The sequence below is a fragment of the Sturnus vulgaris genome, chromosome 5, assembly GCF_052056855.1.
Source record: "Sturnus vulgaris isolate bStuVul1 chromosome 5, bStuVul1.hap1, whole genome shotgun sequence".
In the NCBI taxonomy this organism is placed as follows: Eukaryota; Metazoa; Chordata; class Aves; order Passeriformes; family Sturnidae; genus Sturnus; species Sturnus vulgaris.
Genome location: NC_142247.1, coordinates 47,590,317 through 47,603,900, shown reverse-complemented (window position 1 = coordinate 47,603,900; position 13,584 = coordinate 47,590,317). Strand labels below are relative to the sequence as shown.

Genomic DNA, 13,584 nt, shown 5'->3' with positions numbered 1-13,584 from the left:
CCACAAACCCTAAATCAGAGAAATTATGCTGATGCAGCAAAACCATGTCTGCTGGAAGCAAATAAGGCAAAAAGCCCAATTTCATTGGTTTATAGAGAAATGAGTAGGAGAATAGTGACATTAATATTTGAAACCCCATCTCCCAATCAGAATGCAACTCAGATGCATAAGGATTAAGCTCTGGTTGACTGATACTTGAGGTGCATTAGTGTAGCTACTTAAAACTGAGTAATTCCATCAAAGGCAAAGTTCCTCTGTTTGAAGTTAGACACACAAATATTGAGCAGCATCAGCTCAAAGTTGCCATGACATGAATAACGCACCAATGTCCCTACACCATTAAAGCAACAGTCAAGAGTTTGCTGAGTGTTTTTCAGAATACTTGAAATGGAAATAGAACTCATTGTACTGTTTTTAAGGCCATTTCCTTCAATTGCTTGCATGTTGATGAAGAATCAACTCAAACATACATGGTAAAAAAGAATAGTAGAGAGAATGTAAATTTGGCCACATGAAACTACAGATATGAATATTTAATGCAGATTTCTGCAGGGTGGCTGTAAATAGGGGTAGGCAGGGTATGATCCAGTGTGGACACAAAATACAGTGCAGCTCTGAAAGGTGCTGGGTGAATGAAGGGTTTGGTAAACCTCAACCATTCACCTAATAATAACAAATGTGCACTGGATAGCCAGACAATCACTGTGAAGTGGCAACACGATGTGTTAGAAGTCTGCATTCCCATCACACTACCATACCTGTTCAAGAAACAACGGGTGCAATAACATCCAACAGTATCAGACCTCCTGAGCATATCACCAGCATTTTTTATGCAGCAAAAATATAGCAGGTGATACCCTTCATTAAGAGACTACTTGCCTGACCCTCCATCATGACATCTATCAGGCCTCCTGTGGTCCTGGCACTTGCCCATTGTTAAGTCTCATCTAATCCCAACACTCAAAGAAAAGCACTGACTTCAAAGGTTGCAGGGCATGCAGCTGCACCAGGGCCTACCTGACCAAACAGGTCATTCTTCAGAGTCATCAATCCCCTGTTTAAACTAGCATGCTTTAGGATTTACTTGGCTTGTATCATTTTTTCAATCAATTAGAGCATTGGGGGGTTAGGGGTTTTGTCTACTCCTTTTTTTAATAAAAAAAAAATTTAAAAGTAGAAAAAAAAAATATATGATGGGTTTCACTCTTTAGTTATCTATTTCCTAGCTACCTGTACCAAGAACAAAGAAAAAACCTTAAGAGGCTTTGGGTATTTTTCTTTTGAAATTTGGGATCTTCTAGCAGTACTCTTTCCCTTTCTGTGCCAATTAAAATGGCTCTGTTTTGTAACTGATACAGGTGCCTTTAACACGTGTCCTCAAGAAGGACCATTGTGTGCAGTTACAATTGCTCAATAGATGCCCAGTCCCAGACAGATGGTGCTTTATCTTCACCCACTTGCCAAATGCATTGCCCTGTCAGGGATTAATGGAAGTGCCACTCACATTAGATGCTAATTCTGGTACAAGTCTGTTAGAACAGTACAGATGCTACAGCTACTGTTTCCCACTAGTGCTTGTAGCAGTCAGTCCACACTGGAGCAGAAGCAAGATATTCAGAAACCACGGTGAGGAGCACAATGCAAAAATATATGCAGAAAGCAACCCTGTGGTCAATGGGAAAGAGTAATTTAAAAAGCAAGAAGATGATTTAAAAAAAAACATGGAGAAACAGAAGAAGAGAAAGTGACAACTGAATATTAAAGCAGACAAAACAAAGACCAGGAACCAAGAGGAAGGTTAAAACAAAAGACCTAACATAACAGAGAAACAGCCTTTTCTCAGTAATCATCAACACATCACCATCAGAAAATCAGTGCTAGAATGGTGTCCATAATAGGGAAGAGTAATACAGGACAGAATGTAGATACAATGCAGGTACATTATTCCACTGTTGGAATATTCATATTTCCTCACTATTAGCCCAAAGCATTATTGCCTTATAAAAAAAAAACCCGAATGTTTAACATATTGAATAGATACACAGCTGAGTACTGATTATTAATCAACATATAAGGCTCAAAACTGATTCCAAGATACATACTCCAAGAATAATATGTCAGGAGACATTTGCATAGACACTATAAAGGACAGGCAATTCAGAGAAGTTTTCAGCTCTCTCATGAACCTTCTTTTTTGTTTAGATAAGAGATTTGAGATCTAAGGCTAATTTGAGATGTCTCTGCACATGCAGTCTCAGTAGACTGAGAACTTTCTAGACTCTAAAGAGCTTGTGCTGCAGCACTTTTGTTGCATTTTCTTTTTTGTACTGTGCCCATTTACCATGGTCTGTAGCTGGCATAGTGGGATAGGAGAAATCCAAGTATTGGACCCTTCTTTCTGAAAAGTCACTGGAGACTGGGAAATCTTTTGCTCTTGAGAGAAGCTCTTACATATTTATATGGATGACAAACCTAGTTAGATACTCCATGATCACAAAATTTCTAATAACTGGCACTATCATGTCACTAATTGGTCAAGGCCTTTCACTCTGCATTTCAAAAGAGATTGCTTGTGAGAGAAAGGGAAGAGGCTATTCAGAGATGTTGATCAAACCTGAAAAGTCAAACCATGGCAGCAGATAGTAGATGGCAAACAGGAAGGTTTTGTGAAACACTAGAATAGTACAAAAATAGTTGAAAGAAGGAAAGCATTTTGACAGCATGAAATACTAACCTTTAAAGATACACAAGGAAATGCATTTATACCATCTGTTGCTCCATTAATAGATAAAGATGAAGCAATAGAGTAAATGCAAGAGAAATGAAATAGCAAGAGCAGCCTATCACTAACAAGTTTATGTACTGAGATGCAGCTTGAATCCAGTCCCTGGAATAGTATATTAAACCATAATGATTTCAAATCTCTTCTGAGAGTTGGAGACATGTTAACTTCTCACAAGTGTCCTGTACTGCAGATTAGAAGCTGTAGTCATAGTAAAAAGCAGATGAACTATTAAACAGGAAAACTCCATCTGGTTCACAAAATCAATGAGCTGTAAATCATAAAAATCGAATAGGGCACACCAGGAAATTAAACCTGTATACTCTGCCAGTCTCGTACTTTTACTTTTCACAGGGTCTGCTGCTACCAGACACTAGGAATGGACTAGATGGGCTAGATATATCTTTGGTCTTGTGTGTTTGTTCTTTTTTATGGCTTTCTTTACAACTTTTGTTACTGAGAAAGGACTTGCCAAGGAGATTGAAGAGAGTTTATTAATGACAATATGTTTGACATCCATTATACTGGACGGAAAACCTTGGCTGGAGCCAAGGACAATGTAGGTTGATACCTAACTAGGCACTCCACACTCCAAGTGAACTTTCTTGAGTAATGCTTATGGTATTGGCCAGAAAATGTTCTGATTGTGTGACTGCATACAAATTGGATGCCAGAAGAAAATAGATATTTCTTTTTTGGACCACAATAGAAGTCCCAGTTCAGAGCCACATGATGAACTTTCTCCTCTCAGGCAGTCTCCCTTTTTTTGTTCCTCACTTCTTGTGCAACTCTGGCAGTGCAATTACCACCCCTTCACACTCTGGATTTCGGTACCTATGTAGCCATTTACTGATGTACTGTAGATGGACTTAAGTTTGCCACATAATTAAGCAGCTGGTCACCCCAAACTGCCTCTTTAGTCCATAGGGAAAGATCAGATCCTTCAAGTCTCCCTCACAGCAAGCATATTGTCATAACCTGCAACTCCTGCTACTCAAGCTGTGAGATTTTTCCATGTAGAAGAACCTAGGTGCACTGAATTCCATACTGTATTAAACTGACTGGGTTACTGGTAACCCAAGATAATGTGTGTTCAAGCATTTAAAACACAGTGCACTCTCCTCTCAGTGACAAAAATGCTGTGCTATGAGAGTCGTAAAAGGTGTGGTTATCTTTACAAAAAACATGTACCATCCTTTAAGCTACACATAATTTTCCACAAGTGAAGCTCTACAGAGTTGGATGAATAAACTCTAAACTCGTGCAATACTTCCATTTGATTAAGCAAGATTCATTTTACAAATAACTCAACAACTTCTGTCAGTCCCAATTAAACTAACTAAATGATCAAGCACTTGATGTCTAAGGTTGAACAAAATTTCATCATCAAAGTTTCATTTTTATGAAAAACATTTTTTTCCACCACAACCGTGTTAAAACAGGGCTTACTTGCTAGTCTTGGTCTCATTTTTAATATGCTGTTACTATGTGTAAAGCAGATCTTACCTTGATCTTCTGAAGAAACCGGTGACCTGGAATAAAACAACAAAATCCAGTCAATCTTTGGTTTAAAAAAAGGTCACAAATCAAGTTTAGTCTCAGTCTGGGCAATGTGATATGGAGCAATTTGAAGTTTTTATTCTTTATTCCTTAGAAGAAAGGACTGAAAGGCATCTGACCAAGAAAAAAAAAAAAAAAAAAAAAAAAAAAAAAAAAAAAAAAAAGCTGAACTGGCTATCTAGCAGCAGACTCTGCAGGCCAGAGTGACCATATGGAGCCACCTCTGTGAGGACTGATGCCAAGACTGTCTGTAGATCTGTAGATACTTGGCAGAAACTCATCTGCTACTGCCACTGCCAGGACAAAACTTCATAACTAGGGGTAATCAAGGAAATAACATCTTGGCAGGAACTCATAGTGATTACAGTGACCATGTTTTCGCCATAAATCAATGTATTGGTTAGCATAAAACAGAGGTTATAATTAATAACAATTCACGCCATCCTCCCAAAAGTAACACGACAGATAAAAAAAAAATATTTCTGTAAGTACTGGAAAAAGCAACATACCAGCAGCAACACAAGAGTTGTAGAATACCCTAACCAGTGGATAAGGACTCTCATAATACCCTGTTAGGGGTGGGTTTTTCTTTTTGTTTTTCCCCTCTCCTCCCTGGAATTTTTTCCCATCGACATGCTAAGACGGCTAGTGATGGGGGGTGAAGAAGACTCCCTGTTCCTTTTGGAGTTTCTCTCGCAGGGCGGGGAAAAGGGGGGAACACTGCGAGATCAGGGGGCAGGAAAAGAAGCTGGGAGCAACTGCTCTCGCCCTCGCTCATTTGGCTTGGAAAGGAACGACCACTGGAAAGACCTCGCGCTGCCATCCCAACGCCGGAGCTGCCTTTCCTCGGCTATGAGACCCCGCAAGCCCCTGCTCAGACGCCCTCCTGCCTCAGCCCGCCACCTCCACGCATCCTGTTAGAGTATCGGGACCAACACTGCCCCAAGAATCCATGAGCAGGGCCTCCCCTCTACCCTTCCCTAAAATGCAGCCGCCAGCACCCCCAGTGTCCCTGCAGCCACGTGGGATCACTGCATCTCCCCCTGCTCACCGGGACGGTGACTGCACCACAGGGAAAAGGTGTCCACAACCGAGAGAACTGTTACTGGATTTCTGTTCTGTTTGTTGTTAATTTCATATTTGTTGTTGTTGTTGTTTTGTTTGCCTAGTTATATATACATACATATATATATATATATTATATATCAGTAAAGAACTGTTATTCCTACCCCCATATCGTTGCCTGAGAGCCTCTTAATTCCAAAATTATAATAATTTGGAGGGAGGAGTTTACATTCTCCATTTCAAAGAGAAACTCCAGCCTTTCTTAGAAGACATCTTTTCAAACTAAAACATACCCCAAGAGAGGGAAGGAGTTATTAAAACACAGGTGCCCTCTCAGTGTCCTTGCTGATAGAGAAGAATCCCAGTGAATTCCAGGGATTTATGTCACAGTTCCCACCACTAAGGATCACACTCCTCACGGTTTTGGTCATCACCTAGAACAAAGGAACACAGAAGTACTTCCCCTCCATTTTTCCCTTTGCTGCAGTAGTGTGGCTTAGCAAAACTGAGGCTAACATTGGCACTGTATCTGGGATGTACGTTCATTATTTAGACCAGACTGACATCACATAGTCCAGACTGGACCGCTCCTCAGCACTTTCCCAGCACAGATTCCAGTTGCCTTCACAGCCTTCCCACCCAAGTAACAATGTGTTTGTTCCTGCAGTGAGTGGGGGACCCCTTATTTCCTTTCCAAGGTATTTAATTTCACAACAATGTACAAAAATAACAAATTAGAAAAGATTCTAAAATGTTAGTGTTGCCAGCAAACAGATCAAAGCCAGCATAAGAAAAGCAGCCACAGAGGGATGAAGGGAAAAGAAGGAACAAAGGAGAAAAGAGCATATGTATATTTAACTGAGTCAGCAGGGCCTGAGAGCTGGAGGAAAGGAAAAGAAGTGAAGGAACCCTGGGTTAGAGGAGTAAAGAAGCTGAGGAACGAGCCATGATCTCATTTCATAACAAGGGTTTGAAAATGAAGGTTGGGAAATTATAGGACATCAGAAGCAGATATGCAAATACGTAGATGCAAACAGGAAAAATTGAAAGGAGGAAGCTTTCCTGCCAAAGTATGTAATTTTTTTGCTGTAAAATAGAGAGAGATTTGCAAATAAAGAGAGGAAAGAGTTAGAGCTCAGCTGGAGAAATGGTCACTGTGAAAGGAAAAAATTTGCCTAATCAGGATTCTGGCTGCACAAGAAGCCAGTGTGTCTGTATGGATCAGAATTAATTAATCCTCTACTCCCATTAAAGGCTCTGATTGCTGCTTAACATTCTAAGCATGTATCCTGCTCTGCTGCCAGCCAGGGAAGCTCTGCCCTCAACCTTCAGCCACGTGTGTGGAGATACAGCAGGAATGCAGGTAACTCAAGGGATTTAGAAGGCACCACTAGAACAATCCTGCTTTGACCAGTTAGTTACAGATTTTTGTCCTTAACTCCTAGCAGAACCCCTTCTGAAGATCAAAACCCACTGCATTTTCTACAAGTTTAAACAATGCAGAATAGGTCATATCAAGAGGTGAAAATGTTTAAATACTTGAAAATATTTTTACATGCAAGAGTCATGCAAGGTTCCTTGATTCAGGTATCCTGACTCTCCACCCATTGCTAATGCAGTATTCCACTACATCAGCAGAATTTATTCCTTTGTTTTGCTTCTTAATTGCCCAGTTTCATCACCTTTCAGTTCTTTCTTTGAAACAATAAAATAAACAATGCAGATTATCCTATAATTTTGCTTTTCTTTATGCTTGGTAAAACAGATGTCCTTAGCTCCTTAAAGCATCAACAACAGAAGAGATGCTATTACAATACCAGTGCCTTCTAAATTAAGACATTTATTGAAGGGAAGGATGAAAAATATGTTTATGCATTTTTTGTGTCCCTAAATTTACTATATATTTTTCAAAATACTACTGCCTTTTTGCTTTGTTGCATGCCTCGAATACAGTGTTTGTAAGAAATTTAACACTACTACTGCTGCTACTATCAGTGCTTTTATTTGAAAGGATCCAGCGAATAATTGTGTAGCATGGTATCCTGAGAAAACAAGGTTCATAAAACCTCATTTATATCAGTTTCATCAGGTTCATATCAGTACCTTGATGTGTACATATGCACCTCTCTGTCTCACCCTGAAAAACTCTGAGTTTGTTGGCTCATTTCATCCCTTGTTAATTGACAGAGAGTCAATTCCTGCTTTCACACAGCAGGAAACAAAATAGCATAAGCTCAACTTTTCGGATGTCATGAAGAAAGGTTTTGAATATCCCAGCCACAGGAAAAGCCTCAATGAGAGTTTCCACCACTGGAGGTACCAAAGGCTCAACCAAAATAAACTGGGCTTCCTTTGTTCCACTACTGACATTAAGTATTTTGGCAAACAGTGGAGAGGACTTTCAGCAGCCTCCTACAATTCCAGGCCATACAATTTAGGAAGGGGGGGCTTTCCCAACTGCTCAAGTCCTGTCCCAACTACATCAAGAGGAGTCTTGTTTGTAGCTATGATGGAAGTAGGTGAGACTGTGAAAACCTCCACACTAAATAGAATTGGGCATTTTATGCACTGACTCGTCCACCCCATGCTTATGACAGGCTCTAAGGAAGGAAAGAGAGAAAGCCTAATGACCTGCTCTACACCACATCCACTCACTCCACAGCCACAGGGGGCTTTCCTGACACGAAAAAAAATCCAGTAGATGCTCATCTGTAGGTCACACGTCTTTCTCTCAGGTCTGTAAGAAGTGTGAGAGATATACTGTGGCAGCACTGGTCACCAGACAGGTGTTCCAAGAAAGGAGGACTCTCATCTGCTAACATCCACACAGGAACCATCTGTCTAATATCAGCTAGCCTCTCAGTATGATTCTGGCTATGTGTTTTACTGTTCATAAAGAAGCAAGTTATCATCTTCACAGCCTCCATGCCTTAGAAAAATCAGAGACAAGTCAGAGATACTTCAGGAAAACCAATATACTGTCAAGATCTGTGGTCTCACCTGGGTCAAAACACTTTACCAAATGACATCTTGAGATTTTCATTTGGTTAAGCAAAACAGAAAAATCTTCAGGAAAAGGTTCAGGCGCTGCAATATCCTGTTCCTGGCCATTTCAGAATGGAATAACTTTTTTCTTTATATAAATATACATATATATATATATATATATATATATATACACACACACACATACATCAACTGGGTTTTTCTTCTGGTTTTACCTTGGTGTAAAATTAACTTGTAGAAAGAAGGGGTCACCATCTCCTCAAGAGAGTAAAGGAAGGCCAGATTATCTGTGACTGGCTACATCTCCAGAATAATGAGATTCAATTATCTCTTCTACCAATAGTTATTTTCCCATGCATAACTGAAACTGGGGAGTGTGATTTCAGATATTTTCACCAAAGGCTTCAATCTGACTTTCCTCCTGCTCTGGTTTTACAAACATCTATTGCTGCAGCAGATACTTCAACTAAAGACATATTTCTGTGATAGGGACGAGGATCAGAAGGGAGGAGGAAGAAAAGCATGCTGTCAAGAAAGGTCTTATCACATCTGTTTGCTTTCCATGCTGTTCATAGCCCTCCTTTCTTACAGGTCCTGTTCTGTTGCAGAGTATCAAGCTCAGCTTAGAGGGACAACAGAACTAGCAAGCCTCAGTCTGTGAGGGGAAGCTGTGCAAGGTCTGTTCCACCACCCCTTACACAAGCAAAGCAATACCCTTTGGGCTTTACATAAAACCCGCAAGCATCTTCCAGAAATCCAGGTACACATATGTAAAAATGCACTAAAAATGGTGTAAAAAAAGCCTGATCATACATACATACACTAGATGCATCCAATAAATTGGAATACTTACAATATTGAAGGCATGAGACCTGCGCACCTAAAACCGAGACAGGCCTCCAAGTTCACTGTCTGATCCAAAGCTCACTGGACTTTTTCCACTCACTCTTGCAGGATTTGGATGAATTGCTGCAGAAATCTAATCATCCGTTTAAAGCATCCTTCAGTATCATACAAGCCTCTCTCAAAGAGCCAAACAATCAGAGCTGTTTCCAAGTGCACTCACCAATATGCAAACACTAAGTTTGTTCAGCACTAGGTGGGTAGAAGAAGGAATATTCATTTCTAAGAAGGGAAGTGCAGGGAATGTCACAATTTTGAGCCTAGTCAACTGAGACTAAAGAACCTAGAGATATACAGCCAGACTCCAGGAGATTAATTCTAACAAAAATTAAGCAAATGAGTACATTATTCATGAAGACAAAAGCCTCTGGAGAAACAAACTTGGAACTGATGTAAAGCAGCTATTTTAATCAATAAACCTGTAGCAGAAACCATGTGCACCAGGCCTATTTGAAACCAGACATTAATATTTAAAGGCCAAATAACAATCTCTATGCAGCAATTCTACTGGGGTTTATGACCATTCCACTTTTTTGCCTGCTTAAGGAATGTATTTCTGCAAACTTTCTAATTCAGTCTAACAGCTACCTGTGATGAGGGGAGAGGAAGAGCTGTCAAATTAAATCCATTCCTTCTCATTTTGCAAGTGCATCTCTTCAAAATCAAAAGTGGCATCCCCGTTGGGATTTATTCACATATCCTCTGATTGCAAATGAAGAAATTTTTTAGCACATCTAGTATTTTTAAAATATACGTGAAGAAACCCGCTCATTCAGCAATTTGTATTGATACCTCTATAACTGTGAGACCCCTGCAGTCCCAGCTGCAAACAGGACATCATTGTACTGGTAGGAAAGCAGAACTGTTTCTGCTTGCTTTCCTGGTCCCTGACCAGATAATGCTCAATCTGGGCATCACCATTTTCTGCCATGGCATTTGATGAAAAATAAAAGCCTAAGAATTTCTGATTTCTTCCCCACACTTTCACTTTGACCCTATACATTCCCAGATCAGAGTGACCATCAGAGGCTGGAGTAGTACAGCAAGTTCAGCAAAGGCAAAGTCCTGCACCTCAGGAGGAGTAAACCCATGCAACAGTACAGGCTGGGGGGTCTAACACCTGAGAACAGCTTTTCAGAAAGAGTGCCTGATGTCAAGCAGACTACAAGTTGAACATCTGTCAGCAGAGTTCCTGTGATAGAAAGGTCTAATGACACACTGAGCTGTATTTGCTAGAGCAGAGCCATAAAGCAGACGGAAGTGATTTTTGACCCTCTACTCGGTGCTTGTGAGACTTGAGAACAAGACAGACACTGACAAATTGGACTGAGTTCCAGAAGGTGCTGCAGAAATGGTGTGGGCATAGGAGGACAAGCTATGGAAGTTGGGTTTGTTCAGTAAGAAGAGAAGGTTTGGGCAAAATTGAATTGCTGCCTTCAACTACTAAACAGGAAAGGATAGAGAAGACAGAGTCTGCATGAAGAAAGAAGCAACAGTCACAACCTGGCACATAGGAAATTCAGATGGGATGTCAGGGGAAAAAATTTTACTAGGTGGATGATCAAAGAGAAGAACACGCTGTGTAAAGAGATTGTTGAATCGCCAGTTTTTCAGATGTTCAAAACTTATCTGAAAAATGCTCTGAACTTAATCTCGCTGGATCTATTCTGAAGATTTCATTCGTTCGTTCATTCATTCATTCATTCATTCAGAGTCCTTCCAAACCCAAGTTTTTCTGCAATTCTTTAAGTCTCTCTACAGAGCTTTCTGGTTTTACCACCTGATTTTTCCTGTCATTCTTTCCTCTCAAGTATTTCTCATAGACAATGGCCATACTGTCTCACACCCACGGGAAAATGCTGACCAGCAAAGCCCCCAGAATCTAAGAAATTCCATTCAAGTTATTTATTAGTTTGCAGGAATCTGTTTGGACATGTCCTGTAACCTGCAACGACAAACTAGAAACAAACACTAGAGAGAATATTCTTTCCTAATGCTGCTAAACGGCAAGATCAATAGCAATTCTAGCATCTCTAACTTCCTTCAGCAGTCTCCATCTCTACCTGCACAGCAATCACTGCCTCAGGCTGTCCACATGCAGTCCAACATAAAATAATTGGTGTTTCTCAGGAAAACCAGGGCAGCTCAGATGTATTCCATTTTGGGTCTTAGGCATGTCAGTGTCCCCTAAATTGTCACATATCTTTTTTCAATACTGCTTAACTTTGTCTCTCTTACCATTCCTCTGTCCACTGTGGAATGTTTTAATGAAGACTTTTAACACCACAATGCAGCTGTCCCTGAAGCTGTACTGACACCCAGAGGAGTTATCTGGGAATTGCTGCTTAAAAAGGGGATAGAAGATTTTATTGCAAAAACAGATACAAACCCAAACTTTCCTATCGTTAATTTTTTAAAAGGAGAAGAAGGATAGAGAAATGTTCTATTAAATTCATCTTGGATAAGACAGTTCCACATCAAAACATGACCTGAGCAAGCTGGCTTGGTATTTACTTGAAAAATAAGGTATTTCCAGATAAGCAGCAAGATCACTGTAGGATAATCACAGTTTGTTTGGATTTGGTTTTTTGTTTTGTCTTTTTATAAATATTTGGCCTTTCTCTTATCATCATATGGCACCAAAATATCTCAATGGAATGCATGAAAATTATTTTGAAAAGGGCCTTATCCCAGCTTCTTTGAAATGCTCTTCTTCCATTTCCAGATTTTAATTAAATCTTCAAAATCCTCACTGACCTATAGAAAGCAAGATATAGGCATGCCATGTAATGCTTTAGTGAAACAACAACCTGGATGTCAAGAAATTGGATGCTGTTTGTCATTATTAAGACATGGAACAGGACCCGAAGTGGCTACATTTATGCACTTCCTTACATTCTACATGAAAATTTAAGCATATCTATTAGGTAACAAAACATCAGGTTTTTCCTCAACAATAAATCAGTTCACTTTTACTTAATTCCAGGAAAAGATTAAAGCAGAGGTCACTTTGTTAGGACTACAACTTTTATTTAACCCAGAGAAAGAAATTATTTTGCTAAGCACAATGCCATGGCAGCCCAATTTTTAGCACATCAGGTATAACCTGGTTCATAAAATACATCTCCACTTGGCCCTCAGGCTAGATGGAGGTGAAGCACATAAGTTGCTTGGTGTCTTGAGATATTACCCAAATAGTTTTAGGCCACTTTAGGTTTCTAAACAATCCAGAAGCTACCCTAAATGGTGTGTTTGTTACAACAGTGCAAATCAGTCACTTTTGAGAAACAGCATTTTGTTCCTGAAACACACGAATCTCTCAGAAACAGATTCCTGCAATTATGTTAAAGAATAGTGGCCTGACTTTCACAAATGCTAAGCATTAAGAAACCCTCACTTTTTTGCCATCTTTTAAAAGATAATAAATCTAAATATCTAAATATTAACGAATCACCTTTGTTAATATGCATAACACAGAGATATTAGGCAGAGCAAAACTGCTGAGCTGTTTACACCCCTGCTATAGACTAATTGATGGAGAATAAAACTTCTATTTGGAGTTTCAGATATGGCTTTTGTGCTGCACTTTTAGATGTCTAGCACAGAAACAGGAAACAAGGAGTGAGAGTTACACTGGCTCCAAGCCACTTCTGGCTCTCTGATTTCAGCTCTAGACATAATTTAGGCAGGCCCATCTGTCCCTGCTTGCCCATGGGTATCAGCACTGCCAGAACCTCAGCAAGGCTCTGTGTTTTGGCCTTGCTTCCCTTGTATTTCCCTCCTTGCACACACCTCTGTGCCAAGCACTGCTAAACACTCTGTTCCAACTACCAAGACAAAGCTGTGGGTTTTAGTGGTCCCTTCCTAGTGCAGAGGAGCAGCAGGCAAGCAGGGAAAAATTGAATGTTTTTAAGCTTTCAGAAGTTTCTCTGGTCATGGAAGTCCTTTGGCACGCATGTTAAAGATGCACTGTGCCTCCTACACCCTGACACATAAGCACAGAGCCAGGGGTCTCAGACACTGACACTAGACATGGAAGAGAAAGGGCAGCTCCTTGCAGAGCAGCCATGCCAAGACACACAACCTAGGAAACAATGAACATTCCAAGCAGCCCCAGTGAAGAATTTCACTACTGTTCCATGAGTAAAGTGAAGGCTCATGTCAGAATATCGTTCCCAGCCTTACCCAAACACTAATCTTTGCAGGTCTAAAATACTCCACTGCAAACCTCAAAAGATGGCCTATTTTCACACAACTACCCTTTGTCT

The 13,584-nt window shown here is 40.2% G+C and overlaps 1 protein-coding gene across 10 annotated transcripts in view; it reads right to left on the bottom strand.

Moving 5' to 3' along the window:
* Nucleotides 1–13,584, bottom strand: part of DGKI (diacylglycerol kinase iota) — a 220,835-nt gene that overhangs the window by 25,293 nt on the left and 181,958 nt on the right. For all 10 annotated transcript variants that reach the window (XM_014881596.2, XM_088165666.1, XM_088165668.1 and 7 more), the window contains one exon: nucleotides 4,289–4,314. In XM_014881596.2, the coding sequence (XP_014737082.2) occupies nucleotides 4,289–4,314 (26 nt within the window). The remainder of the gene's footprint in view (nucleotides 1–4,288; nucleotides 4,315–13,584) is intronic.